The sequence below is a fragment of the Betta splendens genome, chromosome 24, assembly GCF_900634795.4.
Source record: "Betta splendens chromosome 24, fBetSpl5.4, whole genome shotgun sequence".
Taxonomy (NCBI): domain Eukaryota; kingdom Metazoa; phylum Chordata; class Actinopteri; order Anabantiformes; family Osphronemidae; genus Betta; species Betta splendens.
In genome coordinates, this window is record NC_040901.2 from 10,578,892 (window position 1) to 10,606,880 (window position 27,989).

A 27,989-nucleotide genomic window follows, 5' to 3' on the forward strand; every position below is an offset into this window, starting at 1 on the left:
ATTGCAGATTGTGACGTATTATAGCTAAATCAAACTCCAAACATGCTTGCTTGATTTGTGCAGCGTAGAGGGGGGATAGGATCAACAGTATCTGGCATCCTCGTGACTCTGACGTCTGGCTTGTAGCGCAGAGTGCATCTGGCAGCTGTCGCCATCATAACAGGCTAAACGTTAAGCTTAGAAAAAAGTCAGTTAGCCGTTGAATAACTATAGCTACTCGTGTCATTAACCTGTGACTAGCTCTTCTGTTGAGTGTCTGTCAACTGCTGTGATGTTATTAACCGGTAAACGCGTTTAGGGCTTTTGTAGGTTGTTGCCTTGTATTCGCCTTAGCTGAGGCTAATTTTGGGAGCACACATTAGCGGCGCTGAAGTCTCGACAAGCAGTGAAGGGCTGCTGGAACTGTCGCTAGCAAGCAGCTGGCTAGTTGGCCGGCTAATCATTAAAAACACACACCAAGCGACACATTAACTCAATAAAGTCACGGGTGTGAACGTCGTTAGCTGAATGGTCGCCGGTTTCCGCTGCTGTTGGAGCCGTACCGTAGCCGCGGAGCTAGCTGCTACTGCGCTCAGAAAGCAGGAAGATTTTCTAGCTAATAGCTAAAAAACAGCTGGGACTGGTTTTCTACTGTTGGATTCTGTTAAGCTGGAGCTGGCATCGTTACATCCTCCATCTTTAACACGTACGTCCTTTTCTGTGTCTTATCTGATGCTGCTTGTTATGGCCTTCACTGTTGATTGTTAGCTACAAGTTATTTAGCCAAGTGTTGCCAGTCATCAGTTATAACTGTTGTCCAGCTACAGAGTAAATCTGTGCACCTGTATGTTGACAATAGGTTTAAAATCTGAAAAAAGTTGTTTGTCACTATTTGCTAACAAACAGTTAACCCGATATATTTGTGACAGTGATGCTGATATTGTGTTTGGCCCATATGACCTATGTAGCAGGCTGTTGGGCCTGACGACAAGAGGATGTCTGAGGGAGAGAGCAAACAGGGCCAGGACACTGTCCAGGAGGTGAGACCAGAGGCGATGGCTGCAGCACCCGCAGGTCAAGCAGTGTCATCGGTCTCACCCCCTGTGTCCGTGGTGGCCCAGTCTCAACCCACTGCTGCCACGGAGGACGAGGAGGAGGAGAGCGAGGATGAGTCAGAGATTTTGGAGGAAAGCCCGTGTGGACGGTGGCAGAAACGCAGAGAGGAGGTAGATGTCAGATTTACTTGTGCTATTTTATCTACAAATGTAGAAATTTTCTCGGGTTTATTTGCTAAGTAGAAAATATGAGCAGTTCTGTGTGATCTAGTTTCATACACAGTGGAATGAAAGGAAACTAAAGTAACATTATTAAACAAATACACAAACATCTGTACGTTATACCTTGAGTGACTTTGAGAAAGATTCATGCATTCTTTTGTTATCTTCTTGTAGGTGAATCAGCGAAACGTCCCTGGGATCGATAATGCTTACTTGGCCATGGATACTGAGGAAGGAGTTGAGGTGGTTTGGAATGAAGTCATGTTCTCAGAAAGGAAAAACTTCAAACTACAAGAGGTGGGTGCTGAGCTATGACAACGCAAAAGGATATGTTTAAAACATTTGTTCACTGCAGTGTCTTCTGGACAGCTAACAGCATTTCCTTTGCCAAGGAAACCGGATTCTTGTTTGTTAGGCGGATTTCTTTGCTTCAATCTTGCTAACAATGTGTCTCATTTGGATTTAAGCTCCTTACAAATAGTCAGACTTGTAGCTGCCAGCAGCACAGCAAAGAACAAATGGTCTGTGTTTGTAAATTGACTGTGATATTCATGTTAGCACTCCATGTATTCAAATGTTTTACTAAATAACTAATTTCTTAGTTCTTATATTTGACTTTGATTGAAAAAGGACTTTACTTGAAGATCCAGTTTTTCTTTCAAATAAATACAGGAAAATGTTTTAGGCAGGTTGCCCAAGAGCAAGGCTAGTCATTCACGACTTCAATAGTTCAACATTTAGTCATTTAAATCCTGTTTGCAGCACTTGGTATAGAGAAGATTAATGTATGACCTTTTTGTCTGCAGGAAAAGGTGAAGGCAGTGTTTGACAACTTGATCCAGCTGGAGCACTTGAACATTGTGAAGTTTCACAAGTATTGGGCAGATGTCAAAGAGAACAGAGCAAGGGTAGGAAGCCAAATAATAAAAAATATCTTTAATTCTTCCAGACCCATAAATCTGATCTGATGTTAATGCTTCTTCGTTTCCTTCTTTGTTTTGGCTGCAGGTCATTTTCATCACTGAATACATGTCATCAGGAAGCCTCAAACAGTTTCTGAAAAAGACAAAGAAAAACCACAAGACAATGAATGAAAAGGTTTGAATGCTCTGTGCTAACTCAGACAGCTTTTAGACTGCAGGTCCTTTTTCAGAGGCCTTTGAATAAATGTTTCCTCTTTTACACTAATACCAGGCCTGGAAGCGCTGGTGCACACAAATACTGTCTGCTCTCAGGTTGGTTTAGCTAATTAACAATTTTATCTAGTTTTTATGTGAATTCTGATATAATATAATGTGAAAGTGCTGCCGTCCTTTGTTCCTGCTTAGGTAGCGGTTGTTTAACCTTTGCGGCTTCCTCCTCCTTTTTCTAGCTACCTGCACTCCTGTGAACCTCCCATCATTCACGGCAACTTGACCTGTGACACCATCTTCATTCAGCATAACGGCCTCATCAAGATCGGCTCAGGTTGGTGATCTAAATAAAACTGTGTGAAGCAGGTTGTGGGGTAAGGGAGCGTTGGGTTTAGTTTGCGAACCTTGAAGCATTTTACTGATTGTCTCCATGCCTTCTGTTGGGTTTTGGCCTCACATGTTTACCTATTTAGGGCTGAATGTCCCTTCATGAGCCATTTCTATATGTGCTTGTTTTCACTACTATAGTCGCACCAGACACCATTAACAACCATGTGAAAACGTGCCGAGAAGAACAGAAGAGCCTCCATTTTTTTGCTCCAGAATATGGAGGTAAGGTTCTGCCCAATTATCATTCCTTCTGTTTGGTTGAGTTGGGTTTCTATCATCTTGATTCGTTATTATCATCTGTTTTCAGCTGTTGCAAATGTCACCACAGCCGTGGATATCTATTCCTTTGGAATGTGCGCCTTAGAGGTGAGATATATCCATGTACTTACTTATGCAAATATGACGTATGCATCACTGAAGTTTTACAAATGTCAGGCTTTGCAACTTCATTGTGTTCAGTGCTCATTTATTGAAAGTCACGTGGAAATTCTCCTTCGTCCGTTGTACAGCTAATAAGTCTGTGGTGATGACTAATGTCTTCAAAATGTTATGTAAAATGGGTGTGTCTGTTATTGAGACCTACCATGTATCATGAGCCACACCTTTCTTGTCCCAACGCTTCCTTAGATGGCTGTGTTGGAAATCCAGAGTAATGGAGATTCATCTTATGTGTCCCAAGAAGCCATAAACAGTGCCATTCAGTCCTTAGAGGACCCTTTACAACGGGTGAGCCAAGGAGGGAACCAAACATGAAGACGTTCATTCGTGAATAAGTATTAACAATTAAAACAATTTTTGAAAAAAATTGCAGGAATTCATCCAGAAGTGTCTGGAGGTAGATCCCAGCAAGCGACCCACAGCCAAGGAGCTGTTGTTTCACCAGGCCTTGTTTGAGGTGCCCTTACTCAAGCTGCTGGCCGCACACTGCATCGTCAGCCACCAGCGTGAGTGACACACAAGCTTGTCTATGTAACCACAAAAATCAATACCTGGGAAGCGCTTCTCTCTGAATGCAGTGTTTTCTTTTTACCTCTAGATATGATCCCAGAAAACGCTTTAGAGGAGATGACGAAGAACATGGACCCCAACTTGGTGATCGTTGAAGCTAAGGATGGAGTTCAGATGAAGTATGATGTCATATGAACACAAGTAGCTCTGAAAAAATGTTATAAAAAAAGGACAAGCATACGCTTGTTAGTTACTTTGTATCATAAAATCCTGAAGGTGGAATCACAGTAATTACACCCAGCTGTGTTTTAGAGTTTACAGTGTCGTCATCTGTTTCAGGCTCTCTCAGTTTCCTGCTCTTGAGCTGGACAAGTTCCTGGAAGATGTGAGGTAAGAAATGAATTATACATGGTACAAAGGCAAGTGCAAACAAATATGTCTGTGTGTGACTTCCCTGTGATTTCGTTGTCAGATCAGGTGGAGAAGTTAAATACACAAACTCAATGCTTTCAAAGTTTAACACCTCCTCTCTCTCGTGTCAGAAATGGGATCTATCCTCTGACAGCGTTTGGGATCCCCTGTCCACAACAACCTCAGCAGGAGGCAGTCAAATCACCCATAGTGCCGCCATCAGTCAAAACCCCAACACCTGAACCTGCAGAGCTCGAGACCAGGAAGGTGAGAACTCGGACCACAGTCATCGGGCATCTTTGCATCAAAAGGTAGCGAACATTGAAGTTTTCTAGTTTATCTAAAAGTTTGTTGTGATTTTGCTCCATAGGTCGTTCAGCTGCAGTGTAACATTGAGCCTGTCGATGAAGGAGCCAAGCATCATGTAAGTCCAGTATTGTTCACTGTAGTTAGTGTGAAAGTGCTTTGCTTTTGTAAACTGATTGTTGTTGTTTTTTTAGCTTACTCTGCTGGTGAAACTTGAGGATAAACTCAACAGGCATTTGAGCTGTGACTTGTTACCAAGTGAGTATAGTTTATTGGTTTCTAGTCCTTTGAAGTTGGACAGCTGACATAGTTGAACTGTTTGGCTCCCTGCCTTGTGTTTCTGGCCAGATGAGAACGTGCAGGAGATGGCCGTGGAACTGGTTCAGCTGGGATTCATCAGCGAGGCAAGTAGAGCTGATCATCTTGGCCCTGCTAATAGATGGGCCATCCTAACCAGCAGTGATAACGTGACCCGTCTGCTTGTGTTTCAGAGCGATCAGCCACGGCTTGCGTCCGTTCTCGAAGAGGCCTTCTCGCGGTTCTACAATCGGAACGGTTCTCTCAATCCAGTGACGGTTTCCTCATAGTGAAGGACCTGCCAGGTCTTCCCACAGCCCTCCTCTTGCTCTTCAACAGGACTAGCTTTTCGCTCCACCTTCAAGTTGCAGGAAAGCTTTGCAAGGACAAAGGAGGAAGCGTTGGCCTTGGAGGATCCTGCAACCTGTCCCTGTTACTTCTGGTGGGAAAAGCTGCCACTAAGTGGCTGTTGCGTTCTATTTTCTCTCCCACTTGATACAGCCATCTGCTTCTCTTTTTAAAAGAGGAAATCCTGCAGCTTAAAGGAAAATGCCACTGTTGTCACTTTGTACTTACCGCTCCTGGTGTATAGTGTAGAATTAAGAGAGGTAGGCAGAATAAAGCTGGATAACAGCAGTATTTTCCTTAAGGCAGTATTAAAATAGTATTTTAAACATTTTTACTTAAAACTGTTTAATAGTTGTCTGTACAAAAAGAAAGCATCGTTGTTCCGGCATCCTGAGGTGTTTATTCTGGTGTTGTAAGATGAAGTCTGGTTGTTGGCTCCTTTCAGCGTTCTCGTGAGCAGTGAGCTGAGGCACCTTCCCGTCTTGTATTTGTTTTCAACCACTGCGTCCAGATTATAATGAGATCAGATTAGTCGCTTCAAGTATGCAGCTGCAGCACCATCCGACGGGCTCCCGCTAACCTATAAACCTATCTATTTATTTGTGGACGTGTTCTCGCGTGTGCACTGTACTTCACCTCCAGCACTACGGCCGGTGGTTGTTTTGAATGTACGCTTTTACCTGCTCTTTCTTTACATGCTGTTGTTTTCTAGGAGAAGGGTTCTGAGCGTAGCTGCTGTTGTCAAGTGCACCTCTGCAGCACTTACCAGCCGAGGTCAGTTAGGAGACGAGAGCAGGCACCTGATCTGATGCATGTCAACAGGTTTGCTTTACTCGCTTCTCTGCGTCTCAGGGGAAGCTGATGCATGCACCAAGTTGTCTTGTGGAGGCGCTTCCTTTCTTGCTTTAACATTGGTGAGAGAATAATATCACTTTGGGCCCCTTGAGTATTTAGACCTTGTCACCTCCAAACATTAGTTACTTCACTGCTGACGTAGTTCTTGCCACTTAGAAATTTAGTTTTGGCTCAGACCTATATCTGTCGTCCATTCTCAGATCTCAGCTAGTTTGCACTGCTCTGTCCTGTTGGAGACGTCCTGTAGCCTCCAACCTCAGCAGGAGGAACGTAGCTGGTTTGGAAAAGACTGGTGTGGGTGCGTAGGTTGTGTGTTCGCTACGTTGTGACCACCTGTTGTTATGGTCTGTAGATACGTCAGGAGGCAGCGTGGACGCCTGGCATGCTTGTAACCATCTTGTACACTGTATGCTGGACACTGTGCTGTCTCTGCTACGCGTTCAAACCCTTTTTTCACTTCCTCAAATAAAAAAATGACACAATCAGCACTTGAAGGCCTTGTCTGGTGTCATGTGTTGGGTTCACGTGAGGAGGTGAACAGCAAAGTGTATTTCTATGGGTAAGATTAAAAGTGGAATAACGCGCACAGAAACACAAATGGGACAAAATTGAATTTTTTATATTATTTTTACAAAAATGCCATTCTGGTGTATCAGGAGTGTGATCTCTTCTTAGACCATCACCATTTGAATTAACAATTATTTGTTCAAAACCTTTAGAAACTGTAGCCCTTGTACAAATATATTCATGTACATACTGAAAGTCACAATGTGTGCTCATATAACAGCAGAATAAAACACACCTCATGCTGACAAACACGTTGCCGTACAAAATTACAGCAGAATAATAAAAAGTACAGCAAGACTAAAAAAATGTTTTTATATAAAACACCCTAGAAACACATTTTAAATAAAAGCTACCAAAAATGGTGACATCCAGTTCATGAGTGTTTCATATTTTCAATTCTGTACAGTGAGTAGAAAACATATAGAAACCCTACTGAACAGTACATAGCACTTCAAACACATTACTCTTGAACATTTACTCTGTCCTACTTCCCATCTGAAAGCATTGTATATAGGCACAGTAATTAAATTCACAAGCCAATCTCCCTTTTTCAAGTCAGTTCACCTTCTCGCGCCTTTTCTCTCAGCTGCCGTCAGTGGAAACAAAGCTGGAGGTGCCCCCCCTCAACCGACAGCATCACATTAGCTAACTCCCGTCAGGTACGGTCCAGGTTCAGAGGGTCCGATTACAAAAGTCTGCTGGCGAATAACGAGCCACTATTTACAGGAACACACAAGAACATCTGTTGCATATTTGATTTATGGTGATGTCCTCAGAGAACTGTGATAAGACGCTATTAGAGATATTAGTTCTTACATGAAAGATATGACTCCTGTGCTTTTCCTAATCAGCTCTAAAACTGAACTTTGTGGCAGATTAACATTATTCTACAACAATAACTAAAATAATTTGCTGATCTGACATCATCTGTGATCACAACACGTCATGTTATTGTGTGAATGACCCGTGGATTTGTGTTTGTCTCTCGCTGGCGGCTCCTGTGTGAGTTTAAAAAATAAATAAATGGAACTTCTCACAGCAGCTGGTTATTCTGGGGAGAGACTCGTCAACGCCTGTTGCGGAGGATATGAAGTCTGTCAAGTTAGCACCATGCAGCGAAAGGCATTTGACCTGCGGAGGCTTGTTCGGCTCTCGCTCGCGGTTGGAAGTGGATGACTTCATGGCGATAGAACCCACTGCACTCCGGCGTGGAGCGGCGTGAGCGTCTGATGGAGGCGCCGGCGTCCCTCATTTCTTCAGACACTGGTACATGAGCGCTCGTGGATTCAGCACGTAGCGCTCCGAGTTGAGCAGCTTGGTGAGATACTGCGGCATCGGGGGCCGCGGGGCCACGTAGGACACGCCGGGGCTGACGGCCATCACCTCGGCGATCTTCTGCTTCATCTCCCTTATCTCGCGCTCCTGCTTCATCAGCTTATCTGCAAAATGGACAAACGCAAGTTCACACTTCCAGATAAACAGCTGAGTGTCCACTAGATGGCGCCACCGAGGCCAGACCTCCATCCAGAATTAGACACTAATCCAATGTGACGCCACAAACCAGCAGGAGCTACATCACAAACAACAGAGTGGGAACCTTGAGCGATTTCCAGCTGCCGGCGGGCGTCTCCCAGAGCGGAGAACAGGTCGAGCTTGATGCGGGTCTCGGCGCTCAGGTTGTACTCCAGATGCTGAGCGTTCTCCTGCATGGCGGACAGGGTGGACAGCAGCATGTCCGTCTCCTTCTCCACGCAGCGGTACTTGGCCAAAGCCTGAACCCAAACACACGACGGTGAGGAGCGACACAAGAAAGCAGCCGTCGGAATCCAGTGCTTTGGTTTCCTCAGTGTTTTATTGTTATATTGTTTTCTTTTGGCTTTGAAAACTAGGTGAGTTTTATGAGCTTAGGAAACCAATGCACCACATAAAACAGACACACGGATGATGCACCAGCCAGCCATTCACAAAACACACTGAGCTCATTTAAATGAGGTGACCTGAAGCGTTCCATCAGACAGTGCAGTGTTTTGATGAAAGACCCGGCTCCTGCTTCATGCTTAATGGACAATGTGCCACTGGAAACCCACACAATATGACAATGTGCACGGCCGACGTCAGACAGACAAACGGCGCAATGGTGTGATGCCAAAGTGCAATAATCAGGCCAAAATAACAACACACTCAACGCCCCCTGGTCGAACCATTCAATTCACTAATACACAAACAAGGACAACCACAAAAAACCTACAGCTACAAAAGGAAAACTGATACATGACCAAGTAGTGGAGCAGTTGAGACTCAAGGACAAACACACAAGTTCATTCCCAAACAGAGAGAAGATACCTCAACATCACTCTCTAGGTCTATCACACGACACTCTTTGACTTGACACTCCAGCTGCAGTTGTTTGTACTCTGTCTCTAGATCTTTAACCCTTTTCCTTAACATTTGGGTTTCAGAGTGTTCCTGCCTGGTGTGGGAGACGGAGAGAACAACAGTTGTTGAGCGGGTTTCATTCCACCAGACATTTCATTCGCAGTGTTAAAGCGGGACGGAGGCATCACGGCTCCGGCAAACTGCAAATCTACACGCGGCGGAACTCGATTCTAGCCCTCCCGATGCGCTACCGGGGGAGCGGGGGGTCCGACTACCTCTTGCTCAGGCTCCGCGCCGCGCTGGCAGCCTCCTCCAGCTTCTGCGCGTGGAGTTCGGCCAACTGCTTCTCGGCGGCGAGACGGGCGTCGGCCTCGGCCCGAGCCTTCTTCTCCAGCACGGCGCTGGCCTGCTTGTCCCGCTGCTTGGTTTTAGTCAGACACAGGATCCTGACGGAGAGGCGCGAGAGGAAAACGGGTCAGACGGACATCTTTTATTATTAGACAGAAGCTCATCGTCCTCGTAGCCGTTCAGCTGGTGGAGCCGCATAACCTACTTAGTGTCTTCAGAACGGCTGATTCAATTTTTAATACGCTTTGGGCTTTTCACTACTGAGCCATGAAAACAAGCCGGTGCTGGAGCGTTCTACAACCACTGCTATGACTCACTTGCTCTGGAGCAGCATGTTGGACTGCCGGAGCAGGGACACCTCGGGCCTCAGGCTCCTCTCGCTGTTGGTCAGGTTGCAGACGTGGCTGCGCAGCTCCTGCTCGCTCTGCCTGCTCGCCTGCAGCTCCGCCCTCAGCCTCCTCAGCTCCAGCTCCAGCCTGAAAGCAGAGGACGCGTGTCAGCGCTGGACCCCCCGCGGACGCGCCTCACACCCGAGCCGGGCCTCATTTACCTGCTCATCTGCTCAGCGTGGTGGCCCTGCGGCGCCGCGGCGCCTCTGTCCGGCCCGTCCCGGCTGGGACTGACCGTTTTGGAGCCGGACCTCTGTTTCCTCTCATTCCGACCCACCGGCGGTGAGGAGGTGTTGGTGTTGGTGCTGCTCCTGCGTGCTTTGGGCGAGGCGCTCTTCGCCGGGCGAGGAGCCCTGCTCCCCGGCTCCTCCTGAGGTAGATTATCTGGAGCCGAGCAGGCCTCCGGTGCTGCCGCCGCGCTGTGGGGGGGGTCTCTGGCCTCGCCGGCAGCGTGTTTGGGAGCACACGGGCGGCGGTGCGATTCCGGCTTCGCCTCCTGCGCTCCCTTCTCCGCTGCGCGCTCCTCGCTGCGGATCTGGAGGCAGTCCAGCGTGTGCGCGTCATCCTGGGTCACCACGGCGCCGTTCTGACACTGGTACTGGCTGGAGTCAGGCTTCACCCTCCACTTTGAGTCTGTGAGGACGGAAAACAAAGAGCAGGTCATCCAGAGCCACAACACAACAGCAGGCGCAGGTTTGGTATCAGTGACGGTCACTGTGTGAGGTGGGATGGGGGGGGGGGGTGCACACACTCACTGCTGCTGCCGTCTGTGCTGGTCTTGGGGTAAACCTGCAGGCCTGGAGGCAGCGAGTGCTGCAGGAGGTGCATGTGGAAGTCGTTCTCGCTCTGCACGGCTTTCTGTATGCGCAGCTTAAAGATGTTGGTGAAATAGCAGGTGGCGTCAAAGCCCAGATACACGACAGGATATCCAATGCTGAAAGTGATCACAAAGAAAAATAGATGTGAGACACACGACACAGATAGAAGACGACTGACTCATTAATAATGGTTATGCATATTGTACATAATCGATTAACTAGAAGTTTGAATTGAGTTTGCTCTGTGTCTATAATGCACACATGCATGTGACTGATGCATGTTTAATACGGATGCTTTTATTACGACCCACTTGTCACAATTCATGCAAATGCTCTTAACGAGTCGGTTTGGATCCTTCTACAAGCAGAGAGGATGTCTTTTAATGAACCAACTCACCAGTGTGCAGCAAAAAGGTGGGAAAGGTTCGCGTGAGAGGTTTTCAGTTCCTTTAGTCTGAGCGAAGCCTCCGTGTACACGAGGAGGATCCACAGGAACACCGTGGATATGCAGATTCCCTTCTCTGCAACGAAACACGCAGGAATCAGACAGCATCTCATCAAATCAGCACAGAGCGGACCGTCGGCGTGCTCACCTGTGTGCCAGATGTAGTTGAACAACACATATGTGCTCGCCACGAAGAACAGCCAGTGCAAAGGGACAAATATTAAGCAGAAGATGTCCAGAGTGAAGGCGGCGCACACGAAAACAACACAAATCACCTGGAACGACAAAGAAGACGACAACAGGCCTTTTCAGTGAACGCGCTGCATTCAGCCTGTGCAGCTGTCGTCACCTGGGCCACTGCACACAATTTCAGATCACACAGCATGGGGGCCCTCACCAGCCCGTGGTAGTGGAAAGTGGTGTAGACGCTCCCGAAGAAGAGCCAGCACGGCCACAGGTACTCCAGCCGGAACTCAAGGACGAAATCTGCCAGCAGCACCAGCGTCCACATCATGATGAACTTCAGGAAGGTGTACGCGCTGTGAGCGGATGCAGACATTGGGAAAACGCGTTAATATGTCAAACATCTGCATGTGTTCAGTGTGAAAGAAACGAAATATGGCCAGTGATGAGATTAAGTAAAGACGTTTTCTCATACAATAATAATTGTATTAAACACACACATGCTAAATTTAGCATTGAGCTGGGTCATAAAATCAAAGACTGTGCCTGTTTTTAAGCAGAAGCATGAGAGAACAGTCACTGTTTGTTTGGTGACCACAAGCCAAACAGGAGCTGTGGTTTCCCCCTTTGTTCTGCTCATCCATAGGCTGCTATCGCATCACCCCTTCTTTGTTTGGTAACCATGGCGATATTTCATCTGGAGGAGAGCGAGCGAGAGCCACAGCATCCTATTACACATGCAAGTTCAAATCTACTGTACCTTGCGATGTTACTGGTTTTGTTCATATTAGTGGAATTTTAAATATTTATAGTGGAAGTTTGAGGTGGGACAAAGAAAGATTATTGTCTAATAATAATAATAATAATAATAATATCAGAATACTACAGTATGTTTTAGTTTTATCATGCCTTTTAGTGGTAATTAAACTAATCATCTCAATTAAATATGAAATGTATGAAATTATATTCTGCTGAAAAAAAGAGAAATAATTGTTTTTTAGTGGAAAAGTGGAAATAAGAAAAATCTCACTAAAAAGCCTTAAATAAGCGCAAATATGATCTACAATAATACTGAGTGCACTTTAATTTATCTCCCTTTAATATTGTATTATTCTGCTAAATGTGTGAATAATTTCAAAATAAGACACAAACACTGGATTCAATTCTGATATCACGCAAATTCAGGAAAGATTTCCTCCAAACAATTTAGAATCTGTTTTGTGTCAGTCGCAGGTAAAACAAGTGGCAGCTGATCCTCGGGTATTGTTTTCTTGTCTGGACTCCGTCTAGACGCCTTCAGATCATCATTTCATGCGCACAGATCAAGTCTAACGGGCAAAATGCCTTTCTCGGCGTGTTCGCAGCCTCGTAACTGTGCGTGTACTTGCTCCAGGACGCCGTGAAAGCAGCGCGAGGACAAAACAGGCCGACGGCAACTTGCACCGCCGCTGATTTGTGTCGTTCTGTAAACAATGCACGCTGAAGAAAGTCGGCACGTTTCTGCGCTCTCGCCCCGTTCGCTCCGCCGAATTAAAGGTCCGCATCCAAAATGGGAGGATGGGGATGAAGTGACGGGATGTGAGGCGAACACAGGTGAGCGGCGCTGGCGTTGACACAAAAGACCACAACAAAAGCAGGCAGCTACCTTTCAGACAGCTTCTCGGTTATTTTGAGTTTTTTCATTTTCCGTAGCCTGGTCGCGTCCACATAGCGTTTCTTCATCGTATGGCTTCGACTCCCTCCGAGCTGTTGTTCTGAGGCCGCAGCAGCAGCGGCGAATGGACGAAAAGAGCGCAGATGAATTGAAAAAAAATAAAGCACGGGAGGAGAGCGCGCGCGAGAGAAATCCCTCTTTGTGGATGAAGATGCTCAGCTGAAGCTGCGATGATGTCTGGGAACAAATACAGGCGAGCGACGGCTCTGCGCATGCTCAGTAGAGACTGTACCTACAAGTGTTCATCGCAGGAGGGAAGCAGATCAACACGCTGTGATGAGGATAATAACAATGATTATATTAAAGAAAGGAAGTCAATGTGTGCGCAGGCTAATTATTAATGTCATCGTTCAAACGCAGAGGAAATAACAGCTGACTGAAACGGGACCTCACACAAGCTTTACAGCCACTAATCTGCTTTTACCAAAGGGCTGAAAGTACTAAGAAAATAAATGTCATTGTATAATATGACTCTTTTTTACCAAACACCTTGCGATGACCCCGTTTTAAGAAGTGATATGTCTTAAGGTGGAATGAATTTATAGACAGTGCAATGAACTGAGCAAAATAAAATGTTTGCAAGTTTCCAGTATGTTTCTAACATAAATACCTAAAAAGACATGATAAACCTTCTCCTGGCTTTTTTGTCAGGTTTACTATATAAAAACAAGCATTTTTTTTTGTTTGGGAACCAGAAGTGGTAAATTTGGTTTATAGCTGCATGTAGAAGATAAAGGTCTCCTCCCTTTATCAGAGTAGTATTTTATGCCTGAAATCTGCAGCTGCATCAGTCACATACCGGGCGCGTTTTGTTTTTTTTGCTGGAGGTCCAACGTTTCCTCCTTTCAGATTTACATGCTTTTACAACCTTCTGTTGTCACATTTTATTTATCAGAATTAAGAGTTAAATCACCAGCGCGTTTGTGTGCGTGCCAGTGGTAATAGAGCTGCAGGCTGGCTGCAGTCTGGGGCCAAGGGTCCTACTGCATGTGTGTGTCAGGTGGGTGGTCCCTGGTCAACATCGCCGTGTTTACACCAGAATGTTCACATGGTTTGTCAAACTAAAGGTTAAACAAAAGGAAGAAACTGGTGCCTTCACAGGATTTGTTCTATCTTCTTTAAAACAAAGAGGAGCATCTGACAGTGGATCCGACAATAAATGACACCTAGGTGGAGAAGAGTGGAAGCATTTTCTACACAATAAGCACTGAAGAAACCACTCGAGACTGCAAGCGTCACCTCATCTATAAATCACACTTATGGGCTGTTTTTACTCCACTGTGTAAATTCAATCTGGACTTAAATGTTATCTTAACTTTCCTTTGTCAGATTTATTGTGTAAAAACAGCCCAAGCTATTCTGCTGTAGCGGTGCCAGCGGTAATAACGATGCTCAAGTTTCCATCCTCTGGGATTCCATACGTTTTCCCTCGTCCCTGTTTTGATCAGCCTCCTGCATCACACAGATTACTACGACGGCTCATTCACATGGGCTTGGGCTCAGTCAGGCAGTAAAGATGTTCATCTCCACAGCCGCTGTCCACTCTTTGCGCTGCTACAGAACACATTCCCTCTGATTTACAGGCCCACACTCAACACTGGGACCTGTTGGGCAATCAGCAGAGAGTAGGGAGGTGTTTTCCTTGGCTCAGGATCGCTGGGGATAGAGGAAGGAGAGCGCACTCGACGGACTGCTGGCAGAGGAGGAAACACTTCCCAAAGCCCAGCCAAGAAACACAGTGGAAGCCGCACCTCCTGTCTGCAGCTAATATTAAATAGGACTATTAATAATGTCTAAGTCTTTCATCCTTATGCAGTTTATACGGTCTGACTTCCTGAGATTAGTCCAAAGCAGCTTGAAATAATAATACTCCAACTAGAACCTGTTAGTCACATGTGACTCTTCATGCTCATACAGTTTACAAATACTTTTTTAATTCAATTTAATTTCAGACTATAGGCATATTTTAAATGCTGGTCAATAACGAAAGGCCGCTCCAGTAAAACTCATGCGGAGCACAGACGGCGCCCTCCTGTGGACGCACGTTTCTCGGTGCGGCGGTGAAATGTTTACATCTGCATGCATTTTAAATGTGAAGCTGTTTAGCGCGTAGGGCTTTCAGCAATCACACTGGTTATGAATCACATCCCATTAACAACAGTGGAGGATGCTGGTTATTCCACAGGAAGCCAAGGTGACTTCCTGTCAAATTAAACGGCAGCGACTGTGAAATACATCAGTTTCTACCTTAAAACTGCTGTAATCCATCAAATAAAGAGCAATGGGTTGAACAATTTGCATTGTTTTATACCTTTACCAGTTCAAGTAAAGGTTAACTTGATACTGTAGCATATTTAGAATTTTTCTCAGACACTCCCACTGTCTGTTATTTTATTTTCTCCCTGAATAAACTCAAGATAAAGAATGACTAAATCTTTGTGGTGTTGAGTTTCCACTTTCAACATAGAGCGGAGGTTGTTTTCATTTTGCCCGTATAATTCCCCAATCTACCTTAAACAATTGATTTCCTATTGCCGCATGGCCTGCGCACGGCTATTGTGTCGAAATTAACCCCCTTTTCCATGTGATAACAAAAGGTCGTCCACTGAAAACAAACACGTGCGCTGCATTTCTGCCGCCGTGTCCACATGCCAAAAGAAACAGGCTCCTCATGTAGGAGTTACAGCGGGACGCCCTCCTGTTACAGCATTAGCAACCGAAGTTAGGTGAGGAGACACATCCACCTGAAGAGAGTGCTGCTCCCCCGGCGGGGGGGAGATAAGGGGACGAGCTCCTCCGTCAGTCAGTCCAGCGATAGCGGAGGACCCCCGGCTTGGCCCAGCTCGATAAGTCGAGCGGTGCCGTCCCGTGGGGCTTATCAGGCCCAGCAGCGAGCCTCCACAGCCAGTCCCAGAGCCAGGACATGTTTATGACTCTGGCGTCAGGGTTTTCCTCAACAGCAAATGTGTAATATATTCACCATGAGCACGTTCTGCCTTTTAAAGCTGATGAGTAATAAAAAGGCCAGCGGTGACTCTGCAGGGAACACACAGGCTTCAGGTTCAGATGGAATATGCTACCGCAGCTTATTGCAGCTCTGTGTGGAGAGACAGCGGCCGAATTCAGGGAAGACATTTCCCTTGAAAGCTCTTTTCATAAAGTGATGTTCGAAAGGAAGGAGAACGACGAGAACGTCGAGAGGGAGTCAGAAACACAAAGGCAGGAAGACACGGGGAGATCAGTGAAATCAGTCTGTCCAAACTAAGCACTGTTCATTTAGTCTGAGCCGTTATCTCACAACATCTCAGTCCCTTTGGGTTTTGAAACAGGATGCTGAGGCGGAAAAAAGCGCCGTCTCCATCTGAGACTGAGGAGCAATCTGCACTTGAAGTTCGGCTGCGTTTCAAAGGTTTCACTTAGAGAGTGAGATAATTTGTGATTGTCCCAAAGAATGCAATCCATTGTTCATTTCTCTCATTTATCTAGATCATCTGTATGAAAATCATTGTAGCTGAGGAGGTTTTACTCAGCAAACCAGCTACAGTCAAAGTCAGGAGTCAGGTTAAGACCAAGAACACAAAAACATAATTAAAAGGAAATGACTCGAAGCAGGAGAGACTGAAAACAGGAGCAATAATTCTGTTTAGATGTTTTGATTTTGGCGTCTGGGGTCATGAAGTATAAAACATTTTAATTAGTTTTTTCCTGCTAACCAGTGTCTTGATTTAGTATTAGTGAAATCCACTGGAACTCATTTGTATTAGGAGCCTTTGATCATGGATGGTTAAAAAAAAAGATCCTGAACATTATATAATATTATGGGACAATTCGTTATATAAAATCTACATCTATAATCTATAGAGCACCCTGTAAATGAGGAATGCTGTCATTGTGCTGCTTCCTTCCTTCCCTTTAACTGCTTCGAGATACAGTAAGAGCTTCAGCTCACCTCTTAAGCTGTCATCACTGAGAACACAAGCACTGACAGATCACTTGCACCCATAACATCCCAAAGGAAGAACGACTGGAGCTGCGGCAAACACCAGGCGTCTAATCTATACGCAGCCGCTGCGTCTATGGCGGCGCACACTTCCCTATATTGTCCTGAGGAGGAGTAATCTATAAGCTTTGGGTCCTTCCTTGGCTGTTAGTGGCAGACGGTGCCTCTCCCAGCATCCTAAAAGAAACGCCTGCGCAGCATCAACCGCATCCGCTGCCACTGCATCATCTACAGAAAACGTGCATTAGACAGGCGTGAAATAAACACGTCCAAATGTTTGTGAGGAGCCCGTTGTTCCTGCAGTTCCCCGCTCTTGGCCTTAATAATAAATAAGCCCTAAAGGTCCCCGCATCTGCTTATCGCCGCTGCCGCGCTAATCTGACGGAGATGTTTGCCAGGCCTGACATTTACACAGCGGACCCCGAGAACGCTCCTCGCCCTCATCTGGCAGATCTGTTTGCCATTAGCCAGTGTCAAACGCACGCGGCGGCCAAATCTGGAACTTTCACTGGGGAAATGGCTCAAGCCGAGGCCAGACAGTCGCGGATCATTAAATCTGCAGCAGATGAAATCCTAACAGCAGCAACAACAGACATTATAACTGAAGCTCTAGCAATGTGAAAAATTCCTAATAGTTAAAAATGCTCTGCTGTAGCTGCAGTCTAAATGGCAGGATGCCCTCACCCCCCTTCTGCGTTTCTCTACGTCTATGAGAACGTTGGGTTGTGGTCCTAAAATTGTAGTTTTTAAATATGATTGGGCGATAACGCGGCAGGTCGACTGACACATACAGTGCAGCCAGATGAGGAAAGGGTGCGGCGGAGGCTCCCAATTAGGCCTCACTTAGCTGAGCCTGTGTGAGATAAATCCATTACGACTGCACTGCAGTGTGTGTTTGAATGGCAGTGAGGAGGGATGTCCAATAGGACAGCTATTCCTTATGCATTGAGGACAACCTTCAGCACATCACCACGCAGGCGCCATCAGCTTGACTTCTAAAGGAAAGAACAACATGTGGAATACGGGTCCAGCTCTTGACCCATCGCGGCTCTGGCAGAGTCGCACCACGCGGTCCATGCTTGCGGCGCCTTGGGACTGTTTTATCTTCGTAATTGAGGAAACTACAAAGCAAAGCAGAGATTCAGATCTGAGTACATAGAAAAAGTCCCACGGCGCCGCAGAGCGAGCGAACTGCCGCCACATCTGCACAGCTGGAGCGCCGCATCCATGATGTGAGCATGGCTTAAACGCTGATTCCACGCGTTTGTACACGAGTTAAGTTAAGCTACATGCTAACATCTGGGGGCATTTTTCTATTTAATCTGCATGTGCATGTTTGATAGGCAGGAAGGCATTTCATTTCATATGTCATTGTCCTTCCACCCAGCCTGACATCAAGGCGCTGCAGGATGCTACGCGGGGAAACGGCGGCTCTTGACTTAAATAGCATGAATGGCCGCCGCAACATAAACATGATGGGGGCTTGTGATTGTTCTTGATTGCTGCCGTCTCACATGCTGATTACAGGCCCGCGGGCTTCCCTCGGAGCGGGCTTATCAAGGTGGGCAACGGCTCCAGCCACAGGAAACAAAGGGCGGAGGCGCGTTCGGGGGGACGTGGTCGGACTGTCTGTGAGCTGTCACTCTAGTGGTCTGAGGATTAAATGGAGAAAAAATATTCAGAAAACTGAAAGACTTCATTAATTATGACCGTCCTAATTCAATTATGTCAATCTTTGGTGACCTCTGGAAAACCTGGTTCCTAAAAGCACAAAATTCCTCCGCTGCTTCGCTTTGAGATAAGCTCAGCGCTCGGCTCGTTCTTCCCGGGTTTTTAATCGCAGAGCCAGATTCTCAGATAAGTAAATCAGCGCGGGCCTCACGCAGCTGCAGCTCCTCCACACAGCGTCATGGAGACTCAAACCCTGGGTCCTGTCTGCCGCACTGACAGAACGGCTTCAGGAGAACCTCGGCTCGACCTCTGCATGAGGCGGACGCGTCGTCCATCATCCAAGCGCGCTCTTTGATCAACCAGCCGTTACAGCGAGCCTCGCGTCTGTGACGAATGGGCCCAGGTCACGATCACAGCATCACAGCCGCCCGCTCACGTCACGTATGTGTGTGACACGCCGGGATCCGAAACAAAAGGACGCAGCGCATTTAGGCCTCAACGCTTGTTTACGTTCCAACAATTGCGTTTTATGGTGGGGCTGTGAGTGAGGAAGATAAAACGCTTAATGGCCTTCCTGGAATGTGAATTTCACAAGGAGCCGAGATTAAAACAGATTGTTTTTGATAAAAGAAAACTTCCTTTGTGACTCTTTAATGTTTAAACTTTCTCTTAGGCTTTTATTTTTTTATCTCAATTTTGAGTGATGAAAGTGTCGACTTATTCTCTTTCAAACAGGACAATCAGTGATATCGGACGTTGGACAATACATTGCAGATTAATTCTATCTATGTGCAGTGTTTCTTGCTTTAATTTCTCTCAGCATTTAGAAGTAGAGGATCTGATGGGATCAACTGAGGCCTCACACCTCTACGGTCCAGTGAGGGACCTCTGCCCCGAGGTCATTTGGTAAAACCCCTGACCGTAGGAGGCACTTATCGGATCAGAACCCACAGGCTCATTACAGAAACCTAAGCACCAAGGATTCTGATGGGAAAAGGGAAGCAGACATGTAAATTGTGCGGTGATGATTTAAGCTAAAAACACGGACTTTATCTCTGTACGAACCTCATCACAGTGACACACACTTTGGGTCATGCTGTGTCCAAATTCTGATCTTTGTAATCTACATTTGGGCAATGTCTTGTCCTATTCCCACAGTTCTGGGGTCTGAGTGGCTCCAAATGGACCCACTACCAGGACGAGTCCATGAAAAGGGTAACGAGAAGTGAACCTCCCGGCTAAATGCAGGCCAGGTGTCATTAGGTGTGTGTTTACTGCTGTGTCCTCTCTGACTCAGAGAGGAAACCCATCCCTGAGAGGAGAGAGTGTCAGGGGGTGTTTCCCACCCAGGGCCCAGTGTTCTGCCGCGTCATTGGCCACCACGAAACCTGCACCGGTTTAAAACCACACTTCCCTCCCTCCCTTCACATAGCACCACTCACCAAAACAGAGTTTGTGAGCGTGTCACTGTGTGAGAGACGACCCGAGCCGGACCCAGGATGCCTGCGTACTCCACCAACATGAGGCTGAAGTTCCCCATCCTGGCCCTGGTGCTGGAAGTTATCACCATCATACTGTTTGGCGTGTTTGCGGTCTATGACGACGGCAAAGGGCACGGGCACGATGCACCCTCCAATCAGACCCACGGAGACGACAACCCCATGGAACTCTATCCCAGTAAGTGTGTCAGGGCTGCGTGCTCTACGGCTGAATTTGGGTTGGAATCATTTGAAAGGGGAGGTTTAAAATTAGGCATCATTGTTTCATCTAACTATTTTATCTGTTCCTGCACAAAACCATTTTAAGAGCTCAAATACAGTATTTCTGTGTTTTGGGGGGTGTTGAGTGAAATTACAAAATTTCAGGCAACTTGATTGAAATGATAGAAACGCATGATGAAGTCAAGTTCAATCAAAAAGAGACACGTTTGGACGCTGGTTCCGATTCAGGTCTGCTGAGTGCAATAAAGGAGTCATGGGATCCTGTCAGTACTTAGAAGACAAGAGGATTCCACACAGAAAAAACATCTCCTACGCCCAGGTCACAAGCAATTTACAGTAACTCATTACCAAAGATCAATAATAAGTTGTGTGACTTGAGTTTTTTGACTTTTTTAAATAGTTTCCCCAGTTGGAGGCATCCTCTTATCTCGTCTCCAGTAGTGGCAGCTTTAAACAGTGCGGGTTAACGTATGTCCGTTCAGGACTGGGTGGGGCAGGCGTGGCAGAAGGAGATTAGCTCCACGGTCTCACTTCAGTCGAGGATATCTACCGCGGCAGACAGGACGCTCTGGCCACATGCGCCGCCAAACAACAACGTTCCAAACCACTTCCAGAACCAGTTTAATACGGGCACAGAGAGAAAGACGAAAGCAAAAACAGCCTTTAACCTTTGACGAGTCTGTCAAAGTTCAGTAATAATCACTGGGGAAACACAAATGTCTATGGGAATGCACCTTTAGATTCATACTACAACAGCACTGTGTTGGAAAAACAGGGCAAAGCCCATTTAAAGTGGAGGTGGATCAGTCAGGTGATTTGCTAAACTTTAATAAAACAGGGAGGCATTTGATCCTCTGGGATTTCAAATATGACGTCACAATTCATCTTTTTATGCATTGGTTGCTTTACGTTCCCAACATCTGCACCGCAGAACATCTGGGCACGGTGACAATGGCTGTAGCTGCATTCCAACGTACTGATCAGTGGAAGACGCTTCTGCAAGGAAAGCGAGTCGTGGGGGTGCAAAGCTCCAGCTGTCGTCTGGACTAGTCCATGGAGCGGAGACCAAGCAGACATGTATTAGTGTTAAAACCGCTGGTCTCGTTATGTAGTAACGACCCGAACCTCTACAATTCATCAGCTAAACTGATGTCATAATTGATCCTTTTTAATCTGTTTTTAGGTGGAAAAAGCAACAGAGCACTAGATTTGCGTACTTTAAAAAAATATGAAGATACAAAAACTAAATGCTTGCATGATATAAAAATGTGTTATTTATTTCTCTTTGTTATTTGTTTTTATTTGGTAGCTAAGAAACAATCATGATTGTGATGGAGATAAGCGTGTTCTGTCCTGACAAGTGTTTCCCTTCATGTTCATTAAGGACCAAGGAAACGAAGCTAATTGTTTAGCACACAGCCAACATCTGCAAGATGATGCGTCTGCCATGTGACGCTCACATGAGGGGCGTCATGTCATGTCTCACATCCTTTCATAACAATGGTTCCTGGACTGTTTGTCCACTTACACTTACAAAAGTACAACCGAAAAGCAGGCAGAACGTCAACTATAAGTAAACATCCGTTGGAGCATGAATAGGATTTTCCTCGAATTCCCTTCTCGGGTGTGATTGAATTGCTTCCTTAGCTGCTGATAATCCAGGAAATGACTCACGTGGAGTCCAGAACTCAATAAATCATTTAGCTTCATTATGTCTTTGGTCTAATTCAATTTTACGGCCGCATTTAGCTCAGGCTAAACTGAAGTCGGGCCCTTGCTCTGAATCCTTAAAAGAACTTGCCTTGTCTTCTGTATGCGTGCAGTGTTTCAGGATGTGCACGTCATGATCTTCATCGGCTTCGGGTTCCTCATGACCTTCCTCAAGAGGTACGGCTTCAGCAGCGTGGGCGTCAACTTGCTCCTGGCAGCCTTCGGCCTGCAGTGGGGCCTTCTCATGCAGGGCATCTGGCATCTGGATGACGGGAAGATCAAAGTCAACATCTTCAAGTACGTCTCTCTGCAACATCTGGACATCAACATTACACGCGACATTAATGCAGTTAATTATCGCACGCCCACTTAGTAGCTGCACAGTAAACCAACCAACTCTGTGTGTGTCTGCTGCAGAATAATCAACGCAGATTTCAGCACAGCTACGGTCTTGATTTCGTTCGGGGCCGTTCTGGGTAAAACGAGCCCCGTGCAGCTTCTCATCATGACTATTCTGGAGATCACCATCTTCTCGGTCAATGAACACCTGGTGGCCAACATACTGGAAGTGAGTGCACCGCGGCGTTGTACATGACTGCAGCACAGTCGGCGTGGACTCATTTGAACTAAACACTGATCCCCTTTCCGCCTACAGGCCAATGACGTTGGGGCGTCCATGATCATTCACGCCTTCGGAGCCTACTTTGGACTGGCAGTAGCTCGAGTACTTTACCGACCGGCTTTAAGAAATGGACACGAGAATGACGGATCCGTTTATCACTCGGATCTGTTCGCCATGATTGGTAAGAGAAACACTGCAAAGCGTCTGACAGCCTCCCTCAGTGGTTTGTCAGCGGGCTCCTAGACGTGTTATTGTGCCCCCTAGTGGACACAAATACAAGCACACAAAATGATGAGTTTGACTCAAACCCTTCTTTCCATTCCCACCCTTTGCTACAGGAACCGTCTTCCTGTGGATGTTCTGGCCCAGTTTTAACTCTGCCATAGCGGAAGCTGGCTTGGTTCAGCTCACTGCAGTCATCAACACCTACCTGTCCCTGGCTGCCTGTGTGCTCTCTGCCTACGCCATATCCAGCCTAGTGGAGCATAAAGGAAAACTGGACATGGTCAGAACTCTCCCTCTACTTTACTCTTTACAACTAAACACAAACTATAATAAGGTGTAAGAACTGTGGTACACTTTTGTGCTTTACAGGTGCACATTCAGAACGCTACCTTGGCCGGTGGTGTCGCTGTGGGGACCTGTGCTGACATGAACATCGGGCCAGTGGGAGCCATGTTGATTGGATTCGTCGCTGGCATCATCTCTACCCTCGGATTCAAGTACCTAAGTGTGAGTTAGGACTATTCTGAAAACACAGATGCACTGTCACTAACTGCACCAAACACACAAGGAACTGATAGGATGCTGCAGTGGCTAAACAACAAACATACACAATACACTTTTTTATCTGCAGCCCATCCTGGCATCCAAGATGGGGATCCAAGATACCTGTGGAGTCCACAATCTGCATGGCATGCCTGGCATCCTGGGCGGTTTGGCTGGTATTGTGGCTGTGGCTATGGGGAAGAAAAGCAAGTAAGTGCCACATCACTCAGTCTTATGCATAAATTAAGTACATGAATGAATGACGTGAAACGCTTACTTTTCTGTCTGCGCTGCTCATCATCAGCGGTAACGCTGCGATGCAAGCTGCTGCATTGGGTTCATCTCTTGGGTTCGCCCTGATTGGAGGTGCTCTTACAGGTGGGTAATTATAATGAGATCATTAATATGACATTTAACACATAAATATCCTCGTTCATACAATCTTCCAGAGGGACATCTAAGTAATTAAACTATTTATTTTCTCTTTCCAGGTTTAATAATGAAGCTGCCGATCTGGGGACAGCCTCCAGACCAGAACTGCTTCGATGACGCTGTTTACTGGGAGGTAAAAAAATCTGTCTCTCATAAAAACTCTCATTGTTGTAATACCTAGTGTATTCATGTGGGTCTGCATTTCTCCCAGGTTCCCGAGGAAGAGGAGGAGAATGAAGAGAGCTTGGCTCATGCTGACCACTCAAAGAACAAAACACAAGAGGCCTAGAAGAGGCTTAGCCCATTATCCACTGAGCTCAAAAGCCTTAATTAGCCACACCAGATATGTCACCTTTCCAGTTATGTTAATGTGATAGTACAAACTAACTTTTGTGCATTATCTTTGGTCAAATTTGAGGGAGATTGGTTTGATTACACATTAGAAACTGAGCACATACACAATTGGTTTACTTTGAAATTTCATATAACGACTAAATCCATCTACACTGAGGGCAATTTTTATAAACCTTGTGAACACAACTAGAGATCTTCAAGAATCTGTCTTGGGCCACTGGAGAATGAAGCCTGCTTCTACTGCTGACACACTACTGGGTGTGTTTGCGTTTCTTTAGGTCATTTTATATTACAAAAAGCATGTTTTGAGATATTAGTATAGTGCATATATTTTCATACCTTATTTTATATTTTTATACATCTGACCTTTCAAACAACCTTTGTTTCGTTCTTCTGCTTAATGTCACCTGACTGGAGCCCGGTCACTGAGTCAGACTGCACGGTCCCCGTGGGGTGGCTCTGACATGGGCAGGGATGGTCGAGCTATACTCTCAAAAACTAGCAAGTTTTCTAATGATTTCGAGAATTTTCAATCTGACAGCAGCTTACAATTTCTTTAAAGCAGTGAAGCTCACATTCAGAGCTGTGTATTTCATATTTAATATTAGCTGGGGCAGGCTAAGGCTTGTTGTTGATTTCTTTTGATAGTAAATTTACCCACAGTTGACATGGTCAGTTTTATCAAAGCCCTAGGGCGGCAAAAAAAGAGAGAAACCGGTACTGAACCTGATTTGGATATTTTAATGAAATGCATCTGCTTTTGTTTTTTTTTCCTACTTTGTGTGTCACGCTTTTTTGTTAGGAGATGGAGTTTTACTATTATGGGGGGATCTGATCTTTGCATGGCATCAGGTTTGAAGGCTAAAGAAACTAATCTACAACCGCAGGGCTCGATTAAACTGACTGCATCTAGAATTATTAAGTATTTTGTTTTGTTAAATGATTTTTATACAGTGGGCACAAGACATGCTTTTATTTGTATAATGTACTAATACTGTCATAATAAATATGTTTTTGTACAATATTACTGTTTGTACGTTTTTTAATCTTAAAGTAAAATAAAACTTAAACTGTTCAACTTAAAAAGTGGCACAAAACAAGATAAAAACGCTCTCACAGACACATGTTGTTTCTGCAACCGGACCAGAGGAGGCGCTGTGATACTACATAACTGCCTCTCACTCAATAACGCCTAGCTAGCTAGTTAGATCCCAACCCTTGGGAGTAAGTAAAGCTAAAGGTGTTTAACGCCGTATAAGTGGTTAGGCTTTTGGTACATTAACCAGGCTCGTGAGGGCTGTAATGAAGGATAAAACCGATATTACGGCAAATGCAAATGAATATCTAAAGGGAAACGTGCTTTACTTTCACATAAATCTACTCTCGACTCTTAAGGTCTAAGCCAATGCTAACCGGCGTAACTCATAGCGGTGCATCATGGGAAACAAAATGTCCACAGAGAATGCTAACTAATGCTAATTTAAAGATAACTGTCAAAAAATATCTATACATTTCCCCCTTTTGAGTGGGTGTACTGTCGGCATATTGGTGATTATATTACCTGGAAGCTACTTGCGCTATGGTGAGTAAATGTCCCATTTTTTGCTTTTTTCTATTTAAATAAATAGCTCAAATCGTCTTTTAGCTTTAGCGTAGCAAACGTATTCTTGTTGCTGATAATACCAGAGAAATTACCTGTTTCCAAACCCACAGAAGTTGAACGTTTTTAAACCTTGAGGCCTACATTGATGTCAAAGACTGTCTATTTGAAGACCGTCTTCAAACTGTAAAAAAACTCTATAAAATGTTCAGAAGAAGTAGAAAACTACCTGATGAACGATGCTTCTTCTGTGCAGTAAACTAGATGTTGTTAACTGACGTTTCAATCAAGTGTATCTTCTGACAGCTAATAAATAGACTTGTGCTCGTTTATAGTCTTCGAGGGGCGAGACCAGAGTCTCCAGCTCTAGTTCGAGAACAGATGAAACGAGGAGATCACGGAGCAGCGGTAGGAGGATTTGGGACCAACATTGAGTAACGCAAAGCAAGATGCTCCGCAGCCAAACCTCAAAGATAGCAACAGGTCTGAATGCTTGAATGATTTTTGTGTTCATTAGGACTAGAAAAAAGGAAGCGAAAACGCAGCCGAAGTAGATCTTCCTCGTCTTCCTCTTCCTCCGCTTCATCTTCGTCATCATCATCTTCCTCCTCGTCTTCGTCAGGATCATCACACTCATCCAGCTGCAGTCGGAGTAGCTCCAGTAGTAGTGGTACGTTGTTTTTTTTTTAATTTAAAGCTGTCAATTTAACTGAGCATTTGTAGAAAACTGTATTTATATTAACTATTTATATCACATGCTTTAAAAAATATAAAATACTACTGCTCATCTGTAATACTAAAAACGTCTATTTACTTTACTTTTAGACTCACGCAGTAAATCCAGAAAACAGTCTAAGAAAAGGAAAAAGGAGAAACAGCAGAAAAAAGTAAAGTTGGGTTTTCTATTTGATATGTTTATTATGTTCTAATTATTAAATTATTCATTTATTGAAAACCAATTTTCTTTTGTGTCTTGGAGCAGAAAGGGAAGAAAGAGAAGCGACATAAACGTAAAAAGGACAAGAAATCCAAAGGAGGAGAAGACAATGCAGGACCTGTACAGATCTCCAAAGTAAGTGCCCTTTAAAGTGAGCAAGTGTAAAATGCAAATAGTACCAAACCTTTGTCTTGCAAAACATGTAGGTTTAGAGGACTAGTAAAACTGTGAAGCAAATATTTGTTTGTCTTTAACAACATTACTTTAAATATCAATATGTATAAAGCTGACGATGGTGGCTTTTCGATGATGATTTTATGATGTTTTTAATTCTAGACTTGTTAAACCTGTTTTTCTTTCAGTACTTGAAGGACAGGGATAAAGGCAAGTACAGCATGATTTCAGGGAAAAAAATAAAGATGAAAGTAAAGAAGTCAAAGAAAGACAAACAGGTATCTCTCTTGGGTGTAGCAATATATATATTTTGAATTTATTTTGCTCTTTATCTTTGCTTACATTTACCCTTTTTGTTGCAGCGGGATAAAAATCGAGCAGAACTTCTTGAGTTCCTAAACTCTACCCTGTGATGTCACTGTGGCTGCCGTTAGTAATGCTGAGTCTCAGACACATCAGCAGAACTCAGGAAACAACTGCTTAGCCGAAGACAATTTGCATTGGCATGGAAAAGGCAGCAAAATGGATGGAGTGACGTCCTGGCAGCAAAGTCAGATGGGTTTTGACCACCAGCTACATTTTTACAGCGCTACTGTCAAGCTCTGTGATATAGAAAACGATAACCATCATATGAAATGTGCTGAGTGGTTAAAGCAAAAGAAAAGTGGAGGAACTGTAGCAAACTTACTCAAATGTGCTCGTGGTTTGAATGTGTGTAAATGTTAAATAGTTCTTTTAACATAGTCACACTCAAAAATGACAGTCCTGCCTACATCACCACCTTCACCAGCCGTTCGTGTTTTTTACCCACTGGTCATGTCAAACATATTTCATGTAGGACAGTGTGTATGATTTTTTTTTTAGAATCCCCTACTTTCAACAGTAAAATCTTATTATGGGAACCACAGTGTTATCACACTGATACTGAAGTTCTTAATATGTAAATTTGCCTAAAATAACAAATCAACTGTTGTTAGTTCATGGTTTGTTCCTTTTATTCTCAAAATCCTTGCACCTCTTTTCCAACTTTTTTTAAATTGCTGTATCAGCCATCAGTAAATTGAAACAAAATATAATCAGTTCCCTAAACATGATAAACATGGTTAAAGTAAACCTGTTGTGTATGTTTGAATTTTACTGTGCAAGAAACAGAAAACAGCAATAAACTGCTGAAAGGATTTTACCTTGAAATGTTTCTGTCAAACCTACCTTGTCA

At 44.9% G+C, this 27,989-nt stretch overlaps 4 protein-coding genes across 5 annotated transcripts; 3 read left to right on the plus strand and 1 right to left on the minus strand.

Annotated features, from left to right (window-relative positions):
• Positions 1 to 104: 104 nt before the first annotated feature.
• Positions 105 to 6,438, plus strand: nrbp1 (nuclear receptor binding protein 1). Its single transcript, XM_029141415.2, has 18 exons — positions 105 to 685; positions 948 to 1,205; positions 1,431 to 1,553; positions 2,063 to 2,164; positions 2,265 to 2,354; positions 2,451 to 2,491; positions 2,629 to 2,723; positions 2,918 to 3,001; positions 3,087 to 3,145; positions 3,407 to 3,505; positions 3,591 to 3,723; positions 3,816 to 3,906; positions 4,067 to 4,117; positions 4,270 to 4,405; positions 4,509 to 4,562; positions 4,639 to 4,702; positions 4,793 to 4,848; positions 4,936 to 6,438. The coding sequence occupies exons 2-18, from the start codon at positions 975 to 977 to the stop codon at positions 5,029 to 5,031; spliced, it is 1,605 nt and encodes a 534-aa protein (XP_028997248.1). The 5' UTR covers positions 105 to 685; positions 948 to 974; the 3' UTR covers positions 5,032 to 6,438.
• A 104-nt stretch (positions 6,439 to 6,542) lies between these two features.
• Positions 6,543 to 22,117, minus strand: si:dkey-12h9.6 (macoilin-1). Of its 2 annotated transcripts, none has more exons than XM_029141413.3 (11): positions 21,978 to 22,117; positions 11,285 to 11,426; positions 11,036 to 11,162; positions 10,840 to 10,963; positions 10,380 to 10,558; positions 9,786 to 10,257; positions 9,553 to 9,711; positions 9,163 to 9,333; positions 8,855 to 8,981; positions 8,109 to 8,283; positions 6,543 to 7,950 (listed from the first exon to the last, which is right to left on the minus strand). In XM_029141413.3, the coding sequence occupies exons 2-11, from the start codon at positions 11,399 to 11,401 to the stop codon at positions 7,760 to 7,762; spliced, it is 1,842 nt and encodes a 613-aa protein (XP_028997246.1). In that variant the 5' UTR covers positions 11,402 to 11,426; positions 21,978 to 22,117; the 3' UTR covers positions 6,543 to 7,759. The 2 variants fall into 2 exon arrangements, with proteins under 2 accessions (XP_028997246.1, XP_028997245.1); XM_029141412.3 differs by lacking the exon at positions 21,978 to 22,117 and adding an exon at positions 12,716 to 12,850.
• On the plus strand, positions 19,885 to 25,086 carry rhag (Rh associated glycoprotein). The gene is made up of 10 exons (XM_029141416.1): positions 19,885 to 20,132; positions 22,000 to 22,183; positions 22,304 to 22,454; positions 22,542 to 22,689; positions 22,847 to 23,013; positions 23,103 to 23,240; positions 23,365 to 23,486; positions 23,581 to 23,654; positions 23,768 to 23,841; positions 23,920 to 25,086. The coding sequence occupies exons 1-10, from the start codon at positions 19,955 to 19,957 to the stop codon at positions 23,995 to 23,997; spliced, it is 1,314 nt and encodes a 437-aa protein (XP_028997249.1). The 5' UTR covers positions 19,885 to 19,954; the 3' UTR covers positions 23,998 to 25,086.
• Positions 25,087 to 25,260: 174 nt separating this feature from the next.
• On the plus strand, positions 25,261 to 27,952 carry si:ch211-22i13.2 (uncharacterized protein LOC553945 homolog). Its single transcript, XM_029141418.3, has 7 exons — positions 25,261 to 25,644; positions 25,998 to 26,070; positions 26,180 to 26,332; positions 26,488 to 26,549; positions 26,645 to 26,734; positions 26,962 to 27,051; positions 27,136 to 27,952. The coding sequence occupies exons 1-7, from the start codon at positions 25,642 to 25,644 to the stop codon at positions 27,184 to 27,186; spliced, it is 522 nt and encodes a 173-aa protein (XP_028997251.1). The 5' UTR covers positions 25,261 to 25,641; the 3' UTR covers positions 27,187 to 27,952.
• Positions 27,953 to 27,989: the final 37 nt, after the last annotated feature.